The sequence below is a fragment of the Mastigoproctus giganteus genome, chromosome 6, assembly GCF_048544385.1.
Source record: "Mastigoproctus giganteus isolate SK-2022 chromosome 6, ASM4854438v1, whole genome shotgun sequence".
NCBI classification, from domain to species: Eukaryota; Metazoa; Arthropoda; class Arachnida; order Uropygi; family Thelyphonidae; genus Mastigoproctus; species Mastigoproctus giganteus.
In genome coordinates, this window is record NC_143580.1 from 229,136,038 (window position 1) to 229,163,892 (window position 27,855).

The 27,855-nt window shown below is 38.9% G+C and overlaps 1 protein-coding gene across 1 annotated transcript in view; it reads left to right on the forward strand.

Annotated features, from left to right (window-relative positions):
- Wdr81 (WD repeat domain 81) overlaps nt 1-27,855 on the forward strand; it is a 290,101-nt gene that overhangs the window by 94,064 nt on the left and 168,182 nt on the right. The window contains exons 12-13 of the mRNA XM_090376768.1: nt 10,429-10,591; nt 20,032-20,231. Of these exons, the coding sequence (XP_090232894.1) occupies nt 10,429-10,591; nt 20,032-20,231 (363 nt within the window). The remainder of the gene's footprint in view (nt 1-10,428; nt 10,592-20,031; nt 20,232-27,855) is intronic.

Consider the following 27,855-nt stretch of genomic DNA (forward strand, 5'->3'; position numbering starts at 1 on the left):
CTGATGGGATTCTTCCGCTTGCTCAGATTACAAACCCAAGGAGGCATAAATTCAAATTGAGGAAAGACAGCTGTAGAATAAATTTGTGGAAATTTGCCTTTAGCTAGCAGGTGGTTAATTGCTGGAATAAACTTCAATCTGTCATTGTAGAAGTTGATAGCTTAAAATTCAGTGGTTCCCAACCTGTGCTCCCCGGCCACTCCAGGAAAATAAAATAGCTAAAAATTGAATGAAATTAAAGAATTAGAAACATAAATAAAATACAACCACAGGTGTCTCATTAAATATTTATACGTTATTAGCATTAGCATTAGTAGAGGCATATGATGCAAGAAAGCAAGCTTATTCAGCATCAGCCAAAAAAAAAAAAAAAAAAACACACCACTCCCATTTCACCCCTCCGTTTGTTCGAAATACCTGTCCAGTTGAGCTTTAAATTTGTTTAGGCTATCAACTTCAACAACAAGTGATGGAAGTCGGTTCCACCAACCAACCACCCGCTGGCCAAAGGCAAATTTCCGCACATCTATCCGACATCCGTCCTTCCTCAATTTGAATTTATGCCCTCTGAGGTGATTATTCTGAGCAAGATGAAGAATCCCATTGGCATTGAGCATGCTCAAACCATTCAAAGCCTTATACACCTCTATCAGATCACCTCGCCGGTGCCTAGTCTCCAGACTCTGTAATTTGCAAAACTTAAGCCTTTCTTCGTAAGAGCAACCCTTTGTTCCATTCACTAATCTTGTTGCCCTTCTCTGTACCCGTTCCAGCAGCTCTACATCCTTCTTGAAATGAGGCCTCCTGACCTGTATACAGTACTCAAGATGTGGCCTAACCATTGCCTTATACAAGGGAATAATCACCTCCTTATCCCTGCTAGAAAAATTCCTGTAAATCATTGACAAGACACCATGAGCTACTCTTGCAGCTCGTCTGCACTGCTCAGAGAACTTCATATCTGCCTGCACAATTACCCCCAGGTCCTTTTCATTCTCCACCACTGTCAGTGTAGTACCGCAGAGTTGATACGTTGCTCTGGGGTTACTGTTTCCCATATGTAGTACTTTACATTTGTCAATGTTAAACTTCATTTGCCACCTCTCAGCCCATCTGTTCAACCTTTCCAGATCCTGTTGCAGCAGCATAGCGTCAGTAGTGTCCTTAACAACCCTGCCAACCTTTGTATCATCTGCAAACTTGGACATTAAACTTGATATCCCATCATCAATATCATTCATAAACAACGGACCCGACACTGAACCCTGAGGAACTCCACTAATAACATTAGTCCACGTTGAGCAGTGTCCATTGATTACCACTCTCTGTCTTCTGCCACTCAACCATCCCCTTATCCATAGCAGCAATTTGCCTCCAATGCCACACTGCTCCAATTTGTGCAGAAGCCTTCCATGTGCAACAGTATCAAAAGCGTTTCTAAGATCCAAATATATAATATCAAAGTTGTTCCCTGCATCCAGTTCTTTTGTGACTACATCATAGTATCCAATCAAATTGGTCAGGCAAGACCTGCCCTTAACAAAACCATGCTGCATCTGAGCTATAACTGAATTCTTGTCTAGATGATCCTGCAGTGCTTCTTTAACCAGTGCCTCCATTAATTTACCTGGAACAGAAGTTAAACTAACAGGTCTATAATTACTTGTGTCAGCCTTTGATCCTCCTTTGTGAATTGGGGTTACATTTGCACATCTCCAGTCTATGGGTACCTCCCCTGAGTCCAAAGAAGCTCTCATAATTATGGCTAGGGGTTTGCTTACTTCCTTTGCTGCCTCCTTTAATATAACTGGATAGATCCCATCCACCCCAGGTGCCTTTTTTATGTTTATCCTCAACAATCTCTCCTCCACTTTCCTCTCAGTTATTACAAAATCATCCAGCTCACTGCCAATGTTTACTTTACCTACATCATTCTCCTTCCTGAATAATTCCTCATGCGTGAATGTAGATGCAAAATACTCGTTTAGATTGTTAGCCACCTGAGCAGGATCCTCAACTGTTGAACCATCAATATCCAGTGGACCAATCTGATTCATCCCTTTCCTTCTTGAGTTTAAATATGTAAAGAACTCTTTTCTGTTTTTCTTTGCATCCTTTGCCAAGGATTTTTCGTAGTCTGCCTTTGCCTGCCTAATCTCCTTTGTGACTTGGTTACAGACCAACTTATATCTATCATAGGCTTCCATGTCACCCATTAATTTGTATGTATCCCATGCATTTTTCTTCTCTGCCACATGTCTCATTAGTTCATCTGACAACCATTTAGGCCTAAACCTTGAACAATATTTCTTAGTTGGTATGTAAAGCCTGGTAGCCTCCAAGATTAGTTCCTTGAATGCTTCCCATTTTGAGTTTGCTGTTGTTAACATCATCAGTTGGTCCCACTGTATAGAATTTAAATACTGTCTCAGACCACCATAGTCGCCTTTACGAAAACAAAAACCCTTCCCTTTACATCTGATGGTAGTTACCTCCTTGAGTAAATCCCACTTCAACACACTGTGATCACTGCCACCTAGTGGTTCATTTATCTGCAGATTCTTAATGCATGAAGAATCACTACTGATAATCAGATCAAGAGTATTGCTCCCTCTTGTTGCCTCACGAACAAGAGATTATTTTATGTTATGTCTTAATTTAGGCTTACTTTAAAATATAATTTTATTGCATGGACATTGTACAGTTGTTTAAATATCTCTTTACTTTACACTCCCTTATTATCTATCCCCCCCCCCCCATAACACTACTCTTAAATACCATTAGCTTGAAAACATAGGGTAAGCCTAAGGGGCTCCTCCATAGAAATTGATTCTAAAAAGGGCTCCGTGGGTCAAAAAGGTTGGGGATCGCTGGCTTAAATAAATTCAAGGAGGAACTGGACAAACTTATAGAGGGAATGGTTGTGTGATTTTTTTTTTTTTTTTTTTTTAATATTTGGCTGATGCTACATAAGCTCATATGCTTACTTTCTTGCATCACATGCCTCTATTACTATTATTTTCAGCTGTTCATCAGAATTCATCCACTCTTTAATATCCTCTCTCATCTGTTGACAGTCAACTGGTGTGTGAATGCTTGACATTTGGGAGTATTGCAGAAGTAACGTCCACAGCATTCCAGGTACTCAGTGGAAATGAGTCATTACTGAGTTCCTGACCTGTACTGAACTACATACTCTTGTCTTTGATGACAAAATATATGCAGCTTTTTGACAATTCACCTAGATAAATGAGTCCTGGTTACTCGGGACTCTGCTTTGTGTATGTGTGTGTGTATGTATATATATATATATATACACTGATGAGCAAAAACATTATGACCAGCGAGTCATTATGCAAATCGAAGCAACTGCAGGTGAACTATGGCACATGCGTGGGTCGGGACACGGTATAGAAAACACCTGCTACTGAGCTCCGTTAATCAGTGTTACTCTTTTTCTTCAGATGGAAAAGGCAGCGGACTTAAGCAAGTTTGACAAAGGCCAAATTGTAATGGCCAGACGACTGGGTCAGGGCATATCCGAAACGGCACGGCTGGTGGGATGCTCACTGTTAGCCGTGGTTAGTACTTACCGAAAGTGGTCCAAGTAGGGGGAACCCACAAACAGCTGGCAAGGTATTGGACGACCACAGCTCATCAATGCTTGAGGTGAGCGAAGGCTTTCCCGGATGACACATGGCAAAAGAAGGCAACTGTGGTGTAATTCACCGGTAATTGGAATGCTGGTGATGGGAGTAATGTGTCACAAAACAAACAGTACATAGAACCCTGCTGAAAATGGTGCTGCGTAGCCACAGGTTGTTCCGAGTGCCCATGCTAACCACTGTTCACCGATGACAGTGCTTACAGTGGGCATGCGAGCATCGAAACTGGACCTTGAGTGATTGGAAGAAGGTCATCTGGTCCAATGAATCATGTTTCCTGTTGCACCATGTGGACGGCTGGGTCCATATGGGGAAGTGATGGTACCTGGATGCACCGATGCACCGTGGGTCGAAAACAAGCCGGTGGCGGTGGTGTCATGCTTTGGGCAATGTTCTGCTGCGATACCGTGGGTTCAGTCATCCATGTGCCGGGCACTCTGATGTCTACCACCTACCTAAACATCATTGCTGACCAGATACACCTTTTCATGGCAACAGTCTTTCCCTCTGGCAGTGCCATCTTTCAGCAGAATAATGTGCCATGCCACACCACCTGGATTGTTCGAGACTGGTTCGTGGAACATGAGGAAGACTTCCAGGTATTGCCCTGGCTTCCAAATTCCCCAGACATCAATCCCATCGAAGCATCTGTGATTTGTGTTGGAACAGCAACTCCGATCTGCGGTGTCTCACTACCACAGACCTTACAGGAGGTAAAGGATCTGCTGGTTGTGTTGGTACCAGAAACCACAAGACACATTTAGAAATCTTGTAGTGTTCCTGCCTTGCTGGGTACGAGCTGTTTTGGCTGCACGTGGAGGACCAACATCATATTAGTTAGGTGGGCATAATGTTTTGGCTCATTAGTGTGTGTGTGTGTGTATATATATATATATATATATATATAAAATATTTTGTATAATATTGAAGATAATAATATAGAAGGTAATTCAAGCAGACAATACCAAGCAGGATTTAAAAAAATGCAAGAAAAAAAAAATAATAATAATAAAAAAAAAATATATATATATATATACATGAAACGTATCGTTGTGTACCCACAATCTAGATGACTTCAACTGGGGCCAACCACCCAGACAGAAGGCAAAAAAAACTACTAGGAGTTCTCTGTTTCTGTAATGATCAATATCTGTTAAGATACATAAAATATTAAAAAAAATCCAGAGATTAAGTAATTTGAATCTAAACCAATTAAAGGTAGTTAAAAAATTTTTTTGAATCGAAAGGAAGATATTATAAATGTAAGCATATATTGAACATCGTTGACCCGACAGAGAATGCAATTTAATAATTAAAATAAGTTTTAATAATTATTAGTTACAGCTTGTTACAATTTATTAACTTTCTTTCCATATTACTTATATAAATATATATATATATATATACTTTTTACTGACATTCAACATGTGCACCACTTGTCACACGAACAATATCTAATCGGTAATAAAGTTCATCCCATATTTTTTCAAGGATGTCACGCTTAATCATGGTAATTGCATTTGTAATCCTGTGCTTTAAGTCTGCAATGTCTGCAACAGGGGGTCTTGTAGACTGTGTCTTTGATGAATCTCCATAAGAAGAAATCACAAGGGGATAAATGTGGTGAACGCGGTGGCCACGCAATGGGACCATCACGCCCAATCCAACAGCCAGGAAACTTGTCATCAAGAGACCTCCTCACACTCAAAGCCCAATGTGGTGGCGCTCCATCCTGTTGGAAAATAACCCTATTTGGCAGTTCATCCAATTGAGGATGCACATAAAGCTCAAGCATGTCCTGGTAATTATTGGCACCTCCGTAGCCAGGTGGGCAGGAGCAGCAGTGCGTAGCACACGCTTCTTGATTAGACCGGAGTTCGAGCCCGTAACCACCAAATACGGAGGATGCGGAAAGGTCAGGGAGTGACCACCGCATATCCCCAGAGCAATGTGGCCTTAGTTGCTAATGCTCCTAAAAACCAAATAACAAACTTGGTAATTATCCACTCTCACAGTCACTTCTTGGAATAAAAAGGGTCCAATAACATGATCAACCATGATGCCATACCACGCATTCACCTTTGGGCTATCTCGCTGATACTCCTGCGTGCAGTGTGTGTTTTCAGTCCCCCAAATTCTGACATTTTGCTTATTCACCTTTCCCGAAACATGAAATGTGCACTTGTCTGTGAAACAAATCCGTGTCATTACATGTTCATTTTGTTCCATTTTCTCCAACGTGTTTGTATTGCTCATTTAAAATTGGTTACACCTTTTTGTTTGTGTGACAAGTGGTGCACATGTTGAATGTCAGTAAAAACTTCAACTGTTTTTCTCACATTTAGCGCAGGTTTTGTGTTTCTGTCATTAAACTTACATGTTACAAACACTTAAAATTGGTTACACCTTTTTGGGACACCCTGTGTGTGTGTGTGTGTATATATATATACACACACACACACACACTATGCTGCCGCTATATTAGGTAAGGTACACCTACCTAGTAGCGTGTTGAGCTTCCTTTAGCCTTCAAAACAGCCTGAATTCGTCTAGGCATGGATTGAACAAGATACTGAAAACATTGTGCAGGAATGGAGTACCATGCAGACACGAGTGTGTCATGCAGTTCTTGAAATTCGACAGAGGTGTAGGCCTGCAGCGAACAGCCCTTTCTGGCTCGTCCCAGAGACGTTCAATAGGTTTGAGATCCGTGAACTGAGCTGGCCATTGCAGCAAAGAAAAGTCATTGTCGTGTTCCTGGAACCATTCCATAGTGATTTGGGCTTTGTGCACCGGCGCATTATCCTGCTGGAAGTAACCATCTGACTGAGGATAAACTGTCAACATGAACGGATGCACAAGGTCAGCAATGATGTTTAGGTACGATGTGGCATTCAGATGTAAGTCTATGGGTATCAAAGACCCAACATGTGCCAAGAAAACATTTCCCACACCATAACACTGCCACCTTGCACAGTGTCAGACATGACAGGTCCATGGACTTGTGTTGTTTTCGCCAAATTCTGACCCTTCCATCAACATGATGCACAGGAACTTCGACTTGTCAGACTAAGCAACTGTTTTCCAATCCTCGATAGTCCAGTGCTGGTGTTGCTGTGCCCACAGGAGGCGTGTTCTCTTGTTCTTCATTGATAACTAAGGTACGCGATGTAGGCTATTGTAGCCCATTCGTGACAAAGTGCAACTAGTGGTCTGTTGCAAAATTTTTTATTCTGCGCACCAAGGTTGTATTCTGACGTGATGTGCGACATTGTGGCTCGTCTGTTTGCTTGCACAGTTCTAGCCATCCTCCTCTGACCTCTCTCTCTTATCAACAAGCGATTTTCTTCCACAGGAGTGCCATTGAGAGGATGTTTCCTGTTCGTTGCGCCATTCTCAATACACCCGTGAAACTGTGGTGCATGAAAAGTTCAGGAGAACTGCCGTTTCAGAGATGCTTTGTCCAGCACATCTTGCACCTACTACCATGCCACATTCGAAGTCCGTTAGATCACTCCTTTTCCCCATTCTTGCTACAGTTTGTATGCTTAACTGATGCTAGAAATGTTGTTCTGCTGCATTTATATCCACAACTGTGGTCATGTGACTTGCAACATTGTAGGACAAACCATTCGTGTGCACAGCAGGGGTATATCTAATAAAGTGGCAGCAAAGTGTATATTATAGGGGTAAGTCCCTCAGCTCCTGGAAATTCTTTGATTTGAACCCATTCAGGTAGCTTTTGGTCCTTTGTACTAATATAATAATAATTGCCACTCACAGCAATACTAAGGCACAGGAGAAATAAATAAAAAGGGGGGGGGAAAAACCCTCATAGATAATATTTTATTGTTCCCGACCTAGACTTTTTAAAGTTAAATAGCATTTAATTACTACTTTTAATGTTTCCCATTTGTATTTTTAGATTTGCCCACTGTTTCTATTGAATAGAATTCAAATAATGCCCATGGCTCTATAATCTTCCTATGAAAATAGAAATTAAAATCCTCTACCCTTGACAATATCTCATTAGTTATGTCCAACATTAATACATTATGATCATTACTTGCTAATGGTTCCTTAATGTGAAAATTATTAGTACTCTGAATCCTCAGTAAAAATTTCAGCCTGTTACAGAATCTCTAACAGGCTGAAATATACTCCTGCTGTGCAACAACTCAGCCACAATTGCAGTCTGTCTTCTATCTCTAAAAAATTAGTCTCATATAATAAAACATCTACTTTCTAGATAAATTGTCATTATATTAATCTCTGTTATTTTTTTTTGTAGTACACGCTCAATCTCATTTTTGCTTTCTGCATTGCATTTTTTTCTCATTTTTGCTTTCTGCATTACATTTTTTTCTTATTTTTGCTTTCTGCATTTGAATTTTTTTTCCTCATTTTTGCTGTTGTATTGCATATATTACACCAGAGTGACTCATCTTGCTATGTCTCATCTTTTGGATTTACCTTTCTTTTTTTCTTTTTTTTTGCAATTAAAAACCAATTCCTCCTCATCCATCTCTGATGTCTGTCTTTTGTGTACACATTGTACTTACCATGTTCAAAATTTTCACCTAGTGCATCAGGCCTTTGGTAGCTCCAAGAAACTATGGACATACCTAAAAAGCTCAGCTATCAATAAAAAACAATAGATTTCAAACAGCAAACAAACATGGTTTATGCAATTCCCTGCACACCGAATTGCGATTGCACATATATAGGCAACACGAGAACATCGCTACATACAAGAATCCAAAAACATAAAAGCAGTTTAAAAGTAGCCGCAAATAACAAAGAAAAAACAGACTGAATGGAAAAAAAATAATAATTCTGAATTGGTAGCTCACCACTTAGACACAGGATATTGCCCCTCCTTCGAAAACGCGATAATAATTGACAAACAAAACACAAAATTTAAGTTACAAACCAGTGAGACACTAGCAATGAGATCAACAAACATACATAGACCAATAATAATCTCTGAAGGATGGGACCTAAAACAAATATTCTATAAGTTCAACTTTAACAACAGAACATAACCCTCCCCCCCCCCCCCTCCCAAATCCAGGACCTCTACTAATGGGGATGGGTAGTCACGCACCTGGATTTCCAAGTGAAACCCCTTTCTTTTCGCTTTCATACATGTTTTTTTTTTTTTTTGGCAGAAAAAAAAAAATCTGCAATGAGGCATGAAATTTTTCCTCTCCACCCTACTTCACCCTTTTTCAACTAATCAACACCCCCTCCCCCACGCTTTTGAAATATGGCAGTGGAACGCCTGGGCTATAAAAGACAGCCTCGACATGTATTTACCCTCCTTTGAAGATGGTATTAACGAAAAGCCCCCATCAGGCTTCAGGACATCATCTCCCTTTATGCCTACGATTACTCCCCATGCAAGGATTTAGGACAAAAGCTGGTTTTTTCCTTCATCCTCCTTCCATATAATTGCAATTTCAACATCTTCTGCCTTAAAATAAAATATATAATATTCCTAAAATTTCCAAAAATAATCTATACTACCCTTTTCAGAAAAATCCACAAAGTTTATTTTAAATCCATAATGAGATCGCAGACCCTCTACAAGAAAAAATTACAATAAATTAATAGCATTTGTCCGATTTTACAAAAATTAGTGGGTCTCGACTACTCAAGTTGTCTGTCCAACTGTCTAATAAAGTTTGAGACTTTAGCACCTCCACATATATTTTTACTCTAGTGCATCAGAATGATGCCATTCTGTGGCATCATTAAAATGTCAAATTATGCCAATTCCTGTTATGTCAGAATTTGTTAACTTGACCAGTACTCAAGTTAGTATTAGTAGTGGCTAATACTAATTTAAGGATGCAAGCAAGCTTATAGAGGCATAAAAAAAATATCAACATTATTTGTCCATCCCTAATAATAATTTTCCCAAGCCCTTAAATTTATTCAAAGTACTCCTTTCCACGATACCAAGTGGATATCTATTCCAGCAATAAATTATTCTCGGGTTGAAAAATGCATAATTTCTGCTGCCAACTGTTCTTTTTGTGTACTTTGTCTGAGAAAGAGTAAAGATCCCATCATCATTTAGTTTACTCAAAGCCCATTTAAAGCCTCAAATATTTCATTTGAATCTCCTTGCAGAATTCATCCAATTTATTAACTGTACTCCTACAAACTTGATTTTTTTTTTTTTTTTTTTAATATTCTTTTTAACACTTATACATCGTAATTACCCATGGCAGTATTTCCCAGGATTGGAAATTTGATTAGTTTAGTTTTGGTACTCCTTAACACCTGTCAGTAATTCTCTTTACTTTCTATTTTCTCATAGCCAGTTATAGCTCTTGCTGTTATTTGTGTTATATGAATCCACAATAGGCCTTGTACTTCTACTTTCTCCAAAAAAAAAAAAAAAAAAAAAACCCTTTTTCTCTATATTATTAGTAAATATCCTTGCAAACCTTTTATCCTAATATGTGCTCTGTCTGTACAAAAGCAGTCCCTTCTGTCCAATAAGGTAGACCATGCCAAGAAAAAATTTATATATTTAGTGTTCTCATATGACATACACTAATAAATTGACCTGTTATTTTTATACATTGTTATTGATTTTTCTTAATAGATTAACAATATAAATTTAAAATTACTTTCCTTTAACAATTTTAAATTTATATTGTTGAAATAGTAACTTTTTTTTTGTATTGCCAGCAGTATGGTATTAATGAAATATTTACTAGTGAAAGAGATCCAAATGTAATTTATGCAGGTCTAGAAGCTCAAGTCACCAAGGATCGGAGGGAGTTAGGCCTGAGGCTCAAACTATAGTTCTTCCCAAGGACTATAATCCACTTTCAGCCCTTAATCATTTGGAATCTTTGTACAATTTTATGGCTCAGACAACAAATGTTGCTGCAGTACATGAGATTCAGGTAATTATAAAATAACTTATTTTCGAGTATAGCAATGATTTTAATAAATTATGTAATAACAACATAACTTCATATCAGATGGCACAATCACCCCCAGGTGTTTTTCGTTTTCCACTATCCTGAGTGTAGTAACACACAGTCGGTACATTTCTTTGGGATTACTGCTACCCATATGCAGTACTTTGAATTTGTCAATGTTAAACTTCAATTGCCATTTCTCAGCCCAACTGCCTAATTTTTCTAGATCTTGTTGTGGTATCATAATGTCATTGCTGTCATTAACCACCCTGCCAACCTTTGTATCATCTGCAAAGATATTAAGGCTGATATACCTTCATCAAAATTATTAACAGATGCAGAAAACAACAATGATTCTGGCACCAAATCCTGGGGAACTCCGCTGATAAAATTTGTTCACAAAGAGCAGTATCCATTGATAATAACTCTGTCTTCTCCCACTCAACCATCCCTTTATTCATAGTATAGTAACTTGCCCTTAATGCCACAGTGCTCCAATATGTACTGCAGTCTATTATGTGCAATAGTATCAAAAGTTTTCCTCAAATCCAAATCCAAGTATGTGATATCAAAATTATTTTTTACATCCAGTAGCTTTGTTACTGCATCATAGTATCGAAACAAATTGGTTGGAAAAGATTTCCCCTTGACAAATCCATGCTGGCTGTGACTGAAGCATAACTGCACTCTTGTCTAGATGGTTCTGCACTACTTCTTTAATTAGTGACTTCATTATTTTCTCTGGAACAGAAATTAAGCTAACAGGTCTGTAATTACTCATCATTCTTTGATCCTCCTTTTTGAATTAGGGATACATTCACACATCTACAGTTCACAGGGACCTTCCCTAAACCCAACGATAATCTCGTGATTATGGCTAAGGGTTTGCTTACCTCTTTTGCTGCCTCGCTTAATATAATTCGATAGGTCCTACCACTGCAGGTGCCCTCCTTACATTTAACTTCAGCAGTTTCTTTTCCTCTTTCATCTCAATTACAAATTCATTTAGCTCCCTAGTGGATCCTTGTATGTGATTTAACCCAGCTGCAAACAGGTTAATAATTTTGTTTTATATAAAAATATTTTAACATGTTTATGCCAGATTGACAAAGAATTACTCTTAAAATGATTTGTGGGCGATGAGATGCTGATTTTGCACTATAATTCTGAAATAATATCACATACAGCACAGGATCACCTCTGTACACATAAAGTTTAATAAAAGTGGAATAGTTATACCAGTAATTTTCTTATACAAAATGACTTACTTATTATTATCCTGCATTATTTTGATGGAAATACTGTTTCTGATCATTTCTATATAGAAATTTTGGAAAAGCTCAGAGAATGTAATTATTCATCATTGGGGCACGTGTTTTATATCATAACAATACCACAGTTTTGTCCATGCTGTTATTACAAATTTTATGACATCATAACATTTAATTTCCAACATAATGTAATTACCAAACAGCCCAGAATAGTAATAGTAATAATAGAAATAGTAATAGAGGCATGTGATGCAAGAAAAAAAACATATGAGCTTATGTAGCATCAGCCAAAAAAAAATAATAATAAAAAAAATAATAAAAAATAAAAAAAATTCACACAACCATTCCCTCTAAACATTTGTCCAGTTCCACCTTGAATTTATTTAAGCTATCAACTTCCACATCGACAGATGGAAGTTTGTTCCAGCAATTAACCACCCACTGGCTAAAGGCAAATTTCCACATATCTGTTCTACAACTGTATTTCCTCAATTTGAATTTATGCTACCCTAGGTTCATAATCTGAGCAAGTGGAAGAATCCCTCAGAATTCAGTGTGCTAAACCCATTCAAGGCCTTATACACCTCAATCAGATCAGCTCACAGCTGCCTAGTTTCCAGCTGCTGCAATTTGCAGAACTTTAGCCTTTCTTGGTAAGAGGACTCCTTTGTTCCCTTCACCAATCTTGTTGCCCTTCTCTGTACACGTTCAAGCAAATCTACATCCTTCCTAAAATGAGGTCTCCACACCTGTACGCAGTACTCATGGCCTGGCCTGACCTCACCATTGCCTATACAAAGGGATAATCACCTCCTTTTCCCTGCTAGCAAAATTTTCTGTATATCGTTGACAAAACCCCATGACATGCTCTTGCAGCCTGTCTGCATTGCTCAGAAAACTTCATATCTGACTGCACAATTACTCCCAGGTCTTTTTCATTTTCTACCACCCTACATGCAGTACTTTGCATTTTTCAATGTTAAACTTCAGTTGCCACTTCTCAGCCCATCTGCCCAAATTTTCTATATCCTGTTGCAGTAGCACACTGCCATTACTGTCATTAACAACCCTGCCAACCTTTGTATCATCTGCAAACTTCGACACTAAGCCTGATATAACTTCATCAATGTCATTGATAAATATACAAAACAACAATGGGCCCAATATCGAACTCTGTGGGACTCCACTAATAACATTAGTCCACGAAGAGCAGCGTCCATTGATTACCACTCTCTGTCTTCTCCCACTCAGTCACCTTTTTATCCATTGTAGCAACTTACCCTTAATACCATTCTACTCCAATTTGTACAGTAGTCTTCCATACCCAACAGTGTCAAAAGGTTTCCTGAAATCCAAGTATATGTTATCAAAATAATTTTTTGTATCCACTTCCCACATCATAGTATCCAGTCAAATTAGTGTAACCACATCATAGTATCCAGTCAAATTAGTGTAACCACATCATAGTATCCAGTCAAATTTGTCACACAAGACTTTCCCTTAACAAACCCATGCTATGTCTGAATTATTGCTGCAGTGTTGTCTAGATGATCCTGCAATGCATCTTTTACCAGTGACTCCATTATTTTACCCGGAATAGAAGTTAAACTAACTGGTGTGTAATTACTCGTGTCACCCTTCAATCCCCCTTTGTGAATTGGGGATACATTTGCACATCTCCAGTCCGTGGGGACTTCCCCTGAGTCTAAGGATGCTCTCATAATTATGGCTAAGGGTTTGCTTAGTTGCTTTGCCGCCTCCTTTAATATAACTGGATAGATCCCATCCACCCCAGGAGCCTTTCTTATGTTTAACTTTAACAATTTCTCCTCCACTTTGCTCTCAGTTATTACAAAATCATTAAGCACCCTATTACAATTTGATAAACTTCTGGCATTTTCCTTCCTTAATAACTCCTCATGTGTGAATGTAGATGCAAAATATTTCAGTTTGTTTGCTATCTGAGCAGGATCATCAACAATCTAACCATCAATGTCAAGTGGACCAATCTGATTCATCCCCTTCCTTTTAGAGTTTATATAAGTAAAGAAATCCTTGCTGTTTTTCTTAGCATCCTTTGCCAATGATTTTGTGTAATCTGCCTTTGCTTGCCTAATCTACTTTGTGACTTGATTACAGACTAGCTTATATCTGCCATAGGCTTCTGTGTCGCTTGATAATTTATATGCATCCCATGCATTTTTCTTCTCAGTCACGAGTCTCATTAGTTCATTTGATAACCATTTAGGCCTAAACCTAAGTATATGATATCAAAATTTTTTTTGGCATTCAGTTCCTTTGTGACCAGATCATAGTATCCAATCAAATTGGTCAGACAAGGCCTCCCTTTAACAAACCCATGCTGTGTCTTAACTATTTCTGCAGTCTTGTCTAGATTATCCTGCAATGCTTCTTTAACCAGTGATTCCATTATTTTCTCTGGAACACAAGTTAAACTAACAGGTCTGTAGTTACTTGTGTCCCCTTTTGAACCCCCTTTGTGAATTGCTGATTCATTTGCACATCTCCAGTCCATGGGAACCTCCCCCTGAGTCCAAGGAAGCTCTCATAATTAAGGCTAAGTTTTTGCTTACTTCCTTTGTTGCTTCCTTTAATATTACTGGATAGATCCCATCCACCCCAGGTGCCTTCCTAATGCTTAACTTCAATTTCTCCTCCACTTTGCTCTCAGTTATTACAAAGTCACTTAGCTTCCTGTTAGCATTTGATAAACTTTTGGCACTCCCCTCATTGAATGGCTCCTCTTGTGTGAATGTAGGTGCGAAATACTCATTCAGTTTGTGAGCTACCTGAGCATGATCATCAATAGTCAACCAATCTAAGTTAAGTGGTCCAATCTGATTCACCCCTTTCCTTCTAGAGTTTACATAAGTAAAGAACTCTTTGCTGTTTTTCTTTGCATCCTTTGCCAAAGATTTCTTGTAATCTGCCTTTGTTTGCCTCTGTAGCGAGGTGGGCAGGAGCAGCAGTGCATAGCACACGCTTCTTGATTAGACCAGGGTTCGAGCCCATGACCACCAAATACAGAGGATGCGGAAAGGTCAGGGAATGACCACTGCATATCCCCGGAGCAATATGGCCTTAGTTGCTAATGTTCCTAAAAACCAAATAACAACAGTAACATAACCTCCTTTGTGACTAGTTTATACCTGTCATAGGCTTCTGTGTCACCTGATATGCATCCCGTACATTCTTCTGGAAAGTTAAAATCTCTCATTATAAGACATCCTGATTTTCTGACCCACTCTATTTCTCTGCACAATTTCTCATTATATTCATCAGATTCATTAGGCCTATAACACACACCTACTCTCATTTTTCCTTTGCCAGTTCTTATTTCACACCAAACAGATGATTGCTTAGGCATATGACTACTCTAAATTTGTCTTTCAATAACTTTACAAATTTTTTACAAAACCTTTCAATAATTTGCACAATACAAAGTTATTAACAACAGTTAATTCCAACTCTTAAGCTTAACATTACCATAATGGTAATGCGAACAGAAGATAAACTTTAATAATAAGCGTTTACGTAAGTAAAGAATATTAATTCTTTACTTATGTAAACTCTAGAAGGAAGGGGTTGAATCAGATTGGTCCACTTCATATCGATGGTTTGATCATTAGCGTTAGCAAAGGTACATGATGTAAGAAAACAAGCTTATATAGCATCAACCAAAAAAAAAAAAAAAAAAAATACACACACACACAAACCCTTCTTATTTCACCCATCCACTTGCTCCAGATGTTTGTCTAGTTCTGCATTGAATCTATTTAAAAGATTCCGGCAATCAACCATCAGCTGGCTAAAGGCAGACTTCCACACATCTATCCTACATTGTATTTCCTCAATTTGAATTTATGCCCTCTCAGGTGGTTATTCTGAGCAAGAGGAATAATCCCATCAGCATTGAGAATGCTCAAACCATTCAAGGCTTTATACACTTCAATCAGATTACCTCTCAGGTGCCTAGTCTCCAAACACTGCTTGAAAAAGGCTTTGCTTACGAAGAAAAGCCTTTCTTCGTAAGAGCATCTCTTTGTTCCATTCATTAATCTTATTGCCCTTCTCTTAACTCACTCCAACAGCTCTGCCTCCTTCTTAAGGTGCCTCTGTAGCCAGGTGGGCCAGAGCAGCAGTGCATAGCACACACTTCTTGATTAGACCGGGGTTCAAGCCTATGGCCACCAAATAGGGAGGATGCGGAAAGGTCAGGGAATGACCACCGCATAACCCCGGAGCAATATGGCCTTAGTTACTAATGCTCCTAAAAAAAACACAAATAACAACAATAACAACAACATCCTTCTTAAAATGAGGCATCCAGACCTGTATACAGTACTCAAGGTGTGGTGTGACCATTGCCTTATACAAAGGGATAATCACCTCTTTATCCCTGCTAGAAAAATTCCTGTATATCATTTACAAGACACCATGAGCTACTCTTGCAGACCATCTGCACTGCTCAGTAAACTTCATATCTGCCTGTACAATTACCCCCCGGTCCTTTTCATTCTCTACCACGGCGCTTCCGTAACCAGGTGGGCAGGAGCAGCAGTGCGTAGCACACGCAGAAAGGTCAGTGAATGACCACCGCATATACCCGGAACAGTATGGCCTTAGTTGCTAATGCTCCGAAAAGCCAAATAACAACAATAACTCTCTACCACTGTCATTGTAGTACCACACAGTTGATACGTTACTCTGGGGTTACTGCTTCCCATATGCAGTACTTTACATTTCTCAATGGTAAACTTCAGTTCCCACCTCTTAGCCCATCTGCTCAACCTTTCTAGATCCTATTGCAGCAGCGTACAGTCATTAGGGTCATTAACAACCCTACTGACCTTCATATCATCTGATATGAAGGTCATCTGATTGATTACCACTCTCTGTCTTCTCCTACTCAACCATTATTTTCCTTCAATGCTACACTACTCCAATTTGTGCAGCTGTCTTCCATGTGCAACAGTATCAAAAGCCTTTCTAAGATCTAAATATATGCTGGAGTTCGAGCCCATCACCACCAAATATGGAGGATGCGGAAAGGTCAGAGAATAACTACCGCATATCCCGGAGCAATATGGCCTTAGTTGCTAATGCTCCTAAAAACCAAATAACAAACAAACAAACAACAACAACAACAATCTAAATATATGATATTAAAATTATTCTTTGTATTCAGTTCCTTTGTGACCACATCATAGTATCTAATCAAATTGGTCAGACAAGACTTCCCCTTAACAAATGCTGTGTCCGAGCTATAACTGAAGTCTTATTTAGATGATCCTGCAATGCTTCTTTAACCTGTGTCTCCCTTTGATCCTCCTTTGAGGATTGGGGTCACATTTCAACATCTCCAGTCCATGGATGGATACCTCCCCTGAGATGGATGGATACCTCTCATAATTATAGCTAAATGTTTGCTTACTTCTTTTGCTGCCTCCTTTAATATAACTGGATATATTCCATCCACCCCAGGTTCCTTTCTTATGTTTATCTTCAACAATTTCTCCTCCACTTTACTCTCAGTTATTACAAAATCATTTAACTCCCTATTAGAGTTTGATAAACATCTGACCCTCTCCTTCTTGAATAACTCCTCATGTGTGAATGTAAATGCAAAATATTCATTTAGTTTGTTAGCTACCTGAGCAGGATCATCAACAGTTGAACCATTGATATCAAGTGGACCAATTGATTCATCCCCTTCCTTCTAGAGTTTACATAAGTAAAGAACCTCTTGCTGTTTTTCTTTGCATCCTTTGCGAAAGATTGCTCGTAATCTGCCTTTGCCTGCCTAACCTTCTTTGTGACTTGGTTACAGACCAGCTTATATCTTTCATAGGCTTCTGTGTCACCTGTTACTTTATATGTATCCCATGCATTTTTCTTCTCTGCCACATGTCTAATTAGTTCAGTGACATCCATTTAGACCTGAACCTTGAACAATATTTCTTAGTTGGTATGAAAAGCCTAGTAGCTTTCAAGATTAATTCTTTGAATGCTTCCCATTTTGAATTTGCTTTTGGTAACATCATCAGTTGGTCCACCGTAATCACCTTTACAAAAGCAAAAACTCTTCCTTTTACTCCTGATGGTAGTTGCCTCTTTGAGTAAATCCCACTTCAGCACACTGTGACCACTGCCACCTAGTGGTTCCTTTATCTGCAGATTCTTAATGCATGAAGAATCACTACTGATAATCAAATCAAGAGTATAAAGAGTATTACTCCTTCTATTTGCCTCCCGAACATGCTGATGTAGAAAACAATCATCCAATAAATCCACAAAAGCCTTACTAGTGTGTGAGTGACCAACCCACAAATTCCAGTAAATATCTGAGAAATTGAAATTATCCATTATAAGACACTCTGATTTACTGGCTCACTCTATTTCTCTGTACAGTTGTTTATTATACTCATGAGTGTCGTTAGGCCTATAACACACTCCTACTCTCAATTTTGCTTTCCCAGTGCTTAAAAGGTAAAGTGCAGCCATTATCAACCCACTGCAGGATGGAAGCCTCCTCAACAATTCATGCTGTGGGAAATGGACCATAATCTGCCACGCTGGTCCAGTGCGGGTTGGCAGATCGACCGTATTCAGCAGTTAGGGGCTTGAACCCCGGTCTACCCAAAGAGCGTGCTACTGCACTCCCGCTCTTGACCACTCAGCTACGGAGGCCTCCCAGTGCTTATGTCACACCAAACTGACTCGACACTGCCCTCTCCAGCCATGTCGACTGGCTGTACTTCCTTGGATTTTGTGTTTCTTAATCAATAGCATAACCCCTCCTCCCTTTCTATTCTGTCTATCCTTCTTGTACACCATGTCTCTGTTATCCCAGCAATATCTGCCTTTGAAGTTTTGACCAACACCTCAAATTCATCAAATTTATTTACCAAACTCCTAGTATTGGTGTACACAAGTATACATACACCTGTTTCTATATTCTTAGCTACCCTAACACAGCCCATGTATATACTTGTTCGACAATGACTCCCAGCAGTCTTTGGAATCTCCTGCACCTTGTTTTCCAGGCTGCTGCTTATTTCAGTAGAACCAGTGCAAGAATGTTGATTATCCTTCTCAGATAGCTGATAAACTGAATGAGTATTTTGCATCTACATTCACACATGAGGAATTCTGTAAGGAAGGGGAGGACAGAAGTTTACTAAACTAAAACAGGGAGCTAAATGATTTTGTAATAACGGAGAACAAATTGTTGAAGTTAAACTTAAAAAAGGCACCCTGGGGTGTTTGTCATCTGTCCAGTTATATTGAAGGAAGCAACGAGGAAAGTATGCAAATCCTTAGCCATAATTATGAGAGCATCCTTAGATTCAGGGGTAGTCCCCATGGACTGGAGGTGTGCAAATGTATCTTCAATTCACAAAAGGGATTCAAAGGGTGACACAAATAATTATAGAGCTGTTAATTTAACTTCTGTTCTGTGGAAAATAATGGAGTCACTAGTTAAAGAAGCACTGCAGAATGATCTAGATAAGACAGCAGTTATAATTAAGACCCAACACGGATACAACTTCATCGCTTGTTAAGAGGATGTCTGATTTCCAATTTGATTGGAATGGATTGGATACTACAATGTGGTCAAAAAGGAACTGGATGCAAAAATTGATTTTATACTTTAAATAAACTCTTGAAATCCATCAAGATCTCTCTGAAATCAGGTATAAAAATTGTTGAAAAGGTTGTTGTATGCAGTCAGTAAAGAGGTACTTGAAAATTATTGCTGTTACAGTTTACAGCCCATGGTGTATATTTATTTATTTGTATAAATAAACTTGACACTATTGTAAACAACATGTACCTTACATTTTGTGCAGCATATTTCATTTAATTTCTAGAACTGCATGTACTTCCAAAACTTAGGAAGTAAATTTAGACGTTCTGTTTAATATCTACCGTAACAGTTTGCTGTTACTCTTAGACCTTAGTCGTGTTTACTTTTACTTTTTCTTTATTTGTGATGTTTTTCTATTATCAGTTTACTGAAATTTAATTAGGATATTGAATTGTGGGATACTTATGTTAAGTTTGCTCCTTTCTTTTGTATTATAAAACTTTTGCTATAAGAAATTTATTGAATGTAAATCTCCTTAGCTAAGAAAGGATCATAGCCATCATTGCCATCACCAGCATTATCATCATCACAAAAGCTGGGATATGTTGACTTTGGGCTGTTTAATTGCTGAATTGTCCTTGGCTCCACATCTTAGATCATTGTCAAGAGATGCTAGTCTTGTAGATAGATATAACATTTTGTTGCAGCTCCTCAAAGCTCACAGCCATGAAATTCCCAGGTGAGTTTAAAATCATTTTAAAACCAGCAATTTTTTTTAATTATGTATATATTTTTAATCTCTTCCATAACTGGCAATTTTTATTATCTGTTTATTTATACACATATACACTTAGTGATCACTGAATTATGACTGCACCATCTGTAATGGACTATGCTACATAGCTTTATAGTATAAAAGTGAACAGATTCGTACATTAGAGCAGTCATAATTTGCATCTGGTCATGCAAATCAAAGTGATAAAGTTGCAGTTAGAGGATGTAGTGAACATATGGAGTTTCAAAAGGACATGATTATGGGAGCTCATGCATTCAGTACTTCCATATCAAAAACAGCATGTCTTGTCAGTTGCTCACCGCCCACTGTGGTTAAGGAGTACAAAGAATGGTGTCAAATGCTGGCAGAACTGTTAAGGATTATGCAAGGTCTTGGTAAGTGAAGAGTGCAGCAGGTTGTGTCAGATCAATGACAGGTCACTGTGCGACAGTTGACATCAAAATACAATATGGGAAATGCAAGAACAGTATCCTAAATGACAATGCATCACAAACTCAGACATTTGGGGTTCCATGGCAGATGACCCAAGATGACTCATTTCCTCATCACTGATTAACGGCGAATGCTGTGACGTCAACAACACGCTTGTTGGGCACTGGAGGACTGGAAATGAGTGTGCTGGTCGGGGGAGGCAAAATACCTGGTGCAACACGCCAATGGATGCCTTCCTGTGTAGTGCAAGCAACACAAATCCATGTATCCATTGTGCCAGGAAGAACTGGGGTCTGAAGGGGCAAACTTTAAAGCACTACTATGAATGTATTTTTCTCCCAATAGCCACCTATGGGGCCAGTGCCTGGGCCATAGAGTCAACTACACCGTAGTAAAATGACAGGTAGACCAAGCACATCGCACCATCCTCCTGATGACCTCTAGGGCCTGCAGAACAGTTTCTACTCCCTGCACGTCCTATCCATCAAGTTACCTCTTCATCTCGAGGTGGCATACCATTATCTAATATACCATAAGAGACAGAACCTCCCATGCAACAGCAACAACATAGTATTCATAGTATTGAACCTGAACAACACCATCCGAGAAGAGAAGAAAATAATTAGATGTGAAGTGATCTCCATTTGGCAGAATTTCTGGGCCGCCAACCCACTTGAAAGAACCACCCATAATTACATGTCAACAGTGCAGGAGCACCCCAAACAGTTCAACAAATGGTTCATGCCAAACTTACACATGACTTTTCTACTAACTGGACAAGGAAGCCTCACACCAAATACGGAGGATGCAGAAAGGTCAGGGAATGACCACCGCATATCCCGGAGCAATATGGCCTTAGTTGCTAATGCTCCTAAAAAAATAAATAATAAATAAATAAATAAAAAAATAACAATAATAAAAAGGAAGCCTCAATGCAAAACTTCATGCATTGAGCCTGGTACAAAACCCTGCCTGCACCTTTGGAATGCCAGAGACGGCGCACCACATTACCTTCACCTGTCCGATTTACCAAGACCTGCGAATGCCTCTTCAAACTCTCACGGAGGCATATACTGTTGAACAAACAAAGGAAAACTTTGCAGTGTTCAATGAATTCGCAGAACATGTATTCAAATGGTGACATCTGTTGGCTCACCCAAACTAGGATCCTGCTAGGACATGACCACCATATCCTAGCAGAATTCCCGACATGAGAAACCCACTGACAATGACTACCAAATTCAGAAGACACTCCAGACCATGACAGCTAACCCCTTATTGGGATGGGATTACACAATCTGACTCAGTCACACTGTGTGGGAAACAGGCCTCGGCCTAGTAGGCTCCCTACCAGAGAACCACTTGCTAACCCTTAGAGGGTGGGATATCAATCCCTCCATGGACCCACTGCTAGGTGGACTTGCTGACCACTTTCCGGGGTGGGATTGACTCACTGTTCATTACTACAATCTGTATTCTTTTTCTTCTCTCATCACTTAGTTTTCTAGAGATTGTCTTCTCCTATACCCAACTTACTATCCTCTTATCGCACCCCACCCAAACTTCTCCCACTGTTGCTAACTCGATGCCAACCTTCGATGATACGAGGTTGGCAGGGTTGTTAATGACAGTATGCTGCTGCAACAGCATCTGGAATAGTCGAGCAAATGGGCTGTGAGGTAGCAACTGAAGTTAACATTAACAAATGAAAAGTACTGCCTATGGGAAGCAGTAACCCCAGAGTAACATATCAACTGTGTGGTACTATACTGAAAGTGGTAGACAGTGAAAAGGACCTGGAGTAATTGTGGAGGCAGATATGAAGTTTTCTGAGCAGTGCAGACGGTCTGCAAGAGAAGCTCATGGTGTCTTGTCAATGATATACAGGAATTTTTCTAGCAGGGATAAGGAGATGATTATCCCCTTGTATAAGGCAATGGTCAGGCCACACCTTGAGGTCTGATACAGGTCTGGAGCCCTGTATAAAGCCTTGACTGGTTTGAGCATGCTCAGTGCTGATGGGATTCTTCCTCTTGCTCAGAATAATCACCTGAGAGGGCATAAATTCAAATTGCGGAAAGACAGTTGTAGGATAAATGTGCAGAAGTTTGCCTTTAGCCAGCATGTGGTTGATTGCTGGAACAAACTTCCATCTGTCGTCGTAGAAGCTGATAGCTTAAATGGATTCAAGGCAGAACTAGACACATTTCTAGCGAGTGGATGGGTGAAATTAGATTTTTTTTTTTTCCGGCTGATGCTATATAAGCTTGCTTTCTTGCATCATGTGCCTTTACTAATGCTAAATATCAATATAAAAAACTCCTTTCACTTACTACTTGGGTCCCTCAGTAAAGAGTCATCGATAGTTGAACCTGGCATGCCTCTACACGGCTAGGGATGGGGGTCAGGGGGCACTACCTGGTGTCTGCTGCACTCTGGCTGCTATACACCTATTGGGTCTGGCCAATGGCAGAAAATGTTCTGTTGTTGGCCAGAAGTAATGGCTTGGGCAATGCCCAGTATTGAGGACTCAGTGGAGAATGGGCGAAATCCTGGAGCCCATAACAATGATACTAGACATCTGAAATTGAATCTTTGCCCCACTATCCAAGCAATTGGATGTTGTTTACTTAATATATGACATGTTTTGCTGGCAAGAACTACGACCCTGGTGTGTATGGACCAATTTTTTTTTTTTTTTTTTTTTTTTGAGTTCTACCAGCACCTCTTAGGAGATCATGCGCATCCTGCCCTGTTTCATTTATTTCACGTACAGAAACGGGTCTTCTGAGACAATAATGCACCATATCATTGGGCCCGCACTATCACAAGTTGTTTGAGGAGCACAGTGAAGATATCTCCCATCTTCATTGGCCTCCAAATTTGCTTAACCTCAATCTAGTTGAACACCTGTGGGATGTTTTAAAATGGGAAGTGAGGCGTATGGATGTATAGCCGTCATGTATTCTGACACTGAAATGCTTTGCAGGCTTTCCACAGCATCGAAATAGATGACACCTATATGTCTCACTACTGCTAGGCAGATAGCAGCTCTTATCCATGTAAACGATTGTCCAACACAGTATTAGGTAAGTGGTCATAATTCAGTGATTGCTCAGTGTATATGTATAAGTAGATAGACATGTATACACCGATAAGCCAAAACATGCCCGCCTACCTAATATGATGTTGGTCCTTCACGTGCAGCTAAAACAGCTTGTACCCGATGAGGCATGGATGCTACAAGGTTTCTAAATATGTTTTGTGGTATCTGGTACCAACACGTAACCAGCGGATCCTTTAACTCCTGTAAAGTCCATGGTTGAGATGCCGCAGATCGGAGTTGCAGTTCCAACACAAACTACAGATGCTCGATGGGGTTGATGTCTGGAAAATTTGGAGGCCAGGGCAATACCTGGAAGTCTTCCTCATGTTCCACAAACCAGTCTCGAACAAACCAGGCGGTGTGACATGGCCATTATCCTGCTGAAAGACGGCAGCGCCAGGGGGAAGACCGTTGCAATGAAAGGGTGTACCTGGTCAGCAATGATGTTTAGGTATGTGGTAGACGTCAGAGTGCCCAGCACATGGATGACTGGATCCAGGGTATTCCAGCAGAGCATCACCCAAAGCACGACACCGGCTTGGTTTCATCCCACGGTGCATACAGGCACCATCACTTCCCCAGGTAAACGATGTACATTTACCCTGCCGCCCACGTGGTGCAACAGGAAACATGATTCATTGGACCAGACGACCTTCTTCCAATCATTCAAGGTCCAGTTTCGATGCTCGCGTGCCTATTGTAGGCACTGATTAAACGCCTTTGCGCATGCAAACGATCAAACGTGCATGCAAACAATCAAACATGCATGCAAACGATTAAACCAACAGGGAAGGAAGAAAATAAAATTATTGCAGCAGAAACTCTCGAAGAAAATTTAGAAGTCTAAATACAAAGATAATAAAATATAATCAATTAAATTTTGAATAGCCAATTAAATGAAATTTAACGGCACCCCCTCTGACGGGCACCAGGTCCAAATTTATGTGAAATATCACGAGCAGAGATATGAACAACTACAATAAAATAAAATAAAACAAAAACAGAAATAGGTTGACCATTATGCCCCATCTCAACAGAGGACCACAAGGCCAATAATGGTCAGGGAATCGCTGCATTTCGATCGCTAGACAAATTGCCGCAAAGGTGAATCGATTGAAAGATTAGTCTACCATCCGATCCCCAGATTGAACCGCCAATGGAGAAGACTTGAATAGCGGTGGTCCTGATGCAGCAAAAATTAAAAATAGGACAGATACAAGCACTCAAATGCAAAGCCACACCACTGACAAAAGTAATCTTAACCAGATTATATAGGCAAAACGTGAACTATGGATGGTTCTAAAATTTACTTCTAAATTTTCTTTGAGAGTTTCTGCTGCAATAATTTTATTCTCTTCCCTCTCTGTTGGTTTGATCGTTATGTATAATTTCACAATTTTTGCTCTTCTGTCTTGCCATGCTGCTGATATTTTTATTTATTTATTTATTTATTTTTTTATCATTATTCTCACTTAAGTTTATATCTCAAGTGTCATGTAGAGGAAAATATTTTTTGCTTCCTCTGATGTATGCTTTACTCCCTTTTTTATGTAAGATTCAGTTTTTAATTATTTCAAACATTATTTAAATATACATATATACATGTGTGTGTGTGTGTGTGTGTGTGTGTGTGTGTGTGTGTGTGTGTGTGTGTGTGTGTACATACATGTGCGTGCAGGTTTTTTTTTTTTTTTTTTTGGCTGGTGCAGCATAAGCCATAGGCTTTCTTGCACCATGCGGCTATTACTAATACTAATACTAATATGTGTGTGTTTTTTATATATCTATATACATATATATATGTGTGTGTGTGTGTGTATATGTATAATGTGTTGTTTGTATCGTAAATAAAGTGCCTGAACTAAGAGAAGTTTAAGGGATAGTAGAAACTGGAAGTGAAGTAGTGGTGAAAAAGTGAAAGAATTTGAAAAGCCTAATACAAAAATGAACTGGGACTGAAGAAGCAAACAATATGCAAAAATAATTTTATACAAATAAATAAAAAATAATAAAGAAATAAATAACACAGTATTCAGATATGGGAGGGCAATTTTAGAAAGAGGTCGAATCAAGGGATGGCAAATATGCAAAATCTGAATACAGTAAATGAAAAGATGATACATAGCCAGGAATTTCATCAGGGGACTACTCTTGACAATGTATCAGGCACTGCATAATCAAACTTATCTATAGTTTCGGAAAAAGTGTGGGAGAAAATATGCAGCCTTTATTGTAATACTAACAGACAAGGTAGTCCCAACGCAGTGTAAAAATTAAGTTAATAATGTAATTTTAAATTTAATACAAATTTACAAAAATGTAATGTGAAATATAATACAAATGTTTGTAAAGTGTGGAAGAGGTAAAAAGTAATTAAATTAACGTGGTTAAAAAATGTAAAAATTCAAATATACAGCAGAGAAATTTGATCAAAAAGTGTGGACAAGCAAATGGTATAGGGAATGGTAAAATTCTTGGGGTGGGGAAGGGGAGATAAAGATGGTCAAAAGAAGACAAAAATAGCAATAGGATGCAGGATGGTCGGAGCAGTCGTATCACCCTCGTATTACACTAATAGTTTTACAAACGGGGAAAAAAAAGGAAAAGACAGTATAAAGATAAAAAGTGTAGAAAAAGTCATTAAAAATACTGAACTTACTCTATGTACAAAGATACAAAGATGTGTGTAACGCCCAACCTTAAAGAAAGGGTTCTGGTATAAGCAAGCTTGGTCAGGAGTAGTCCCCTGTATCATCTATTCATTTATCATCTTTGCTATGTATCATCTTTTCATTTACTGTATTCAGATTTTGCATATTTGCCATCCCTTGATTCAACCTCTTGCTAAAATTGCCCTCCCATATCTGAATACTGTGTTATTTATTTATTATTTTTTATTTATTTGTATAAAATTATTTTTGCATATTGTTTGCTTCCTCAGTCCCAGTTCATTTTTGTACTAGGTTTTTCAAATTCTTTCACTTTTTCACCACTACTTCACTTCCAGTTTCTACTATCCCTTAAGCTTCTCTTAGTTCAGGCACTTGGTGTATTTTTTTCATTTCCATTTTCATAGACACTTTATTTACGTTAAAAACAAAACAACGCATCCTTTTGTTTCCTTTACTTACTGCCGTGCGGCACGTTTTGGAGCATTACACATATGATAACTTTTGTTATTTTATTTTCCTTTTTTTTTTGCTTCTTAACAGTTTAATATTACTACTATATAAATATATACTTATACATATATTTGAATAACGTTTAAAATAGTTGGAAACTGAATCTTTCATAGTAAAAATAAAATGGTACCGCAAAATCAGAGGCAGCAAAAAGCATATTCCTCTACATAATGCTTGAAATATAACCATACAAATAAATTAGAATGAGAGTTAAAAATAAAATAATGCCAGCAGTGGCAAGACAAGAGCGAAAATAGTCGAAATTAAACTTAAAAATCAAACCAACCAGGGAGGGAAGAGAAGGGTAACAAGAGTAAAAATATTGCAGCAGAAAATCTCTAAAATAGTAGTAGTGGCATGTGATGCAAGAAAGCAAGTGTATGAGCTTGTGCAGCATCAGCCAAAAAAAAAAAAAAAATATCACACCATTCCCTCCAAATGCCTGTCCAGTTCCTCAAAAATTATTCAGCCTATCAACTTCCACAACGACAGATGGAAGTTTGTTCCAGCAATTAACCACCTGCTGGCTAAAGGCAAATTTCCACACATCTATTCTACATCTGTCTTTTCTTAATTTGAATTTATGCCCCCTTAGGTTCGTAATCTGAACAAGTGAAAGGATCCCATCAGAATTCAGCGTGCTCAACCTCTTCAAGGCCTTATACACTTCAATCAGATCACTGCACAGGTGCCTAGTCTCCAGTCGCTGCAATTTGCAGAACGTAAGCCTCTCTTGGTAAGAGGATCCCTTCATTCCCTCTCACCAATCTTGTTGCCCTTCTCTGTACACGCTCAAGCAAATCTACATCCTTCCTAAAATGAGGCCTCCAGTCCTGTACACAGTACT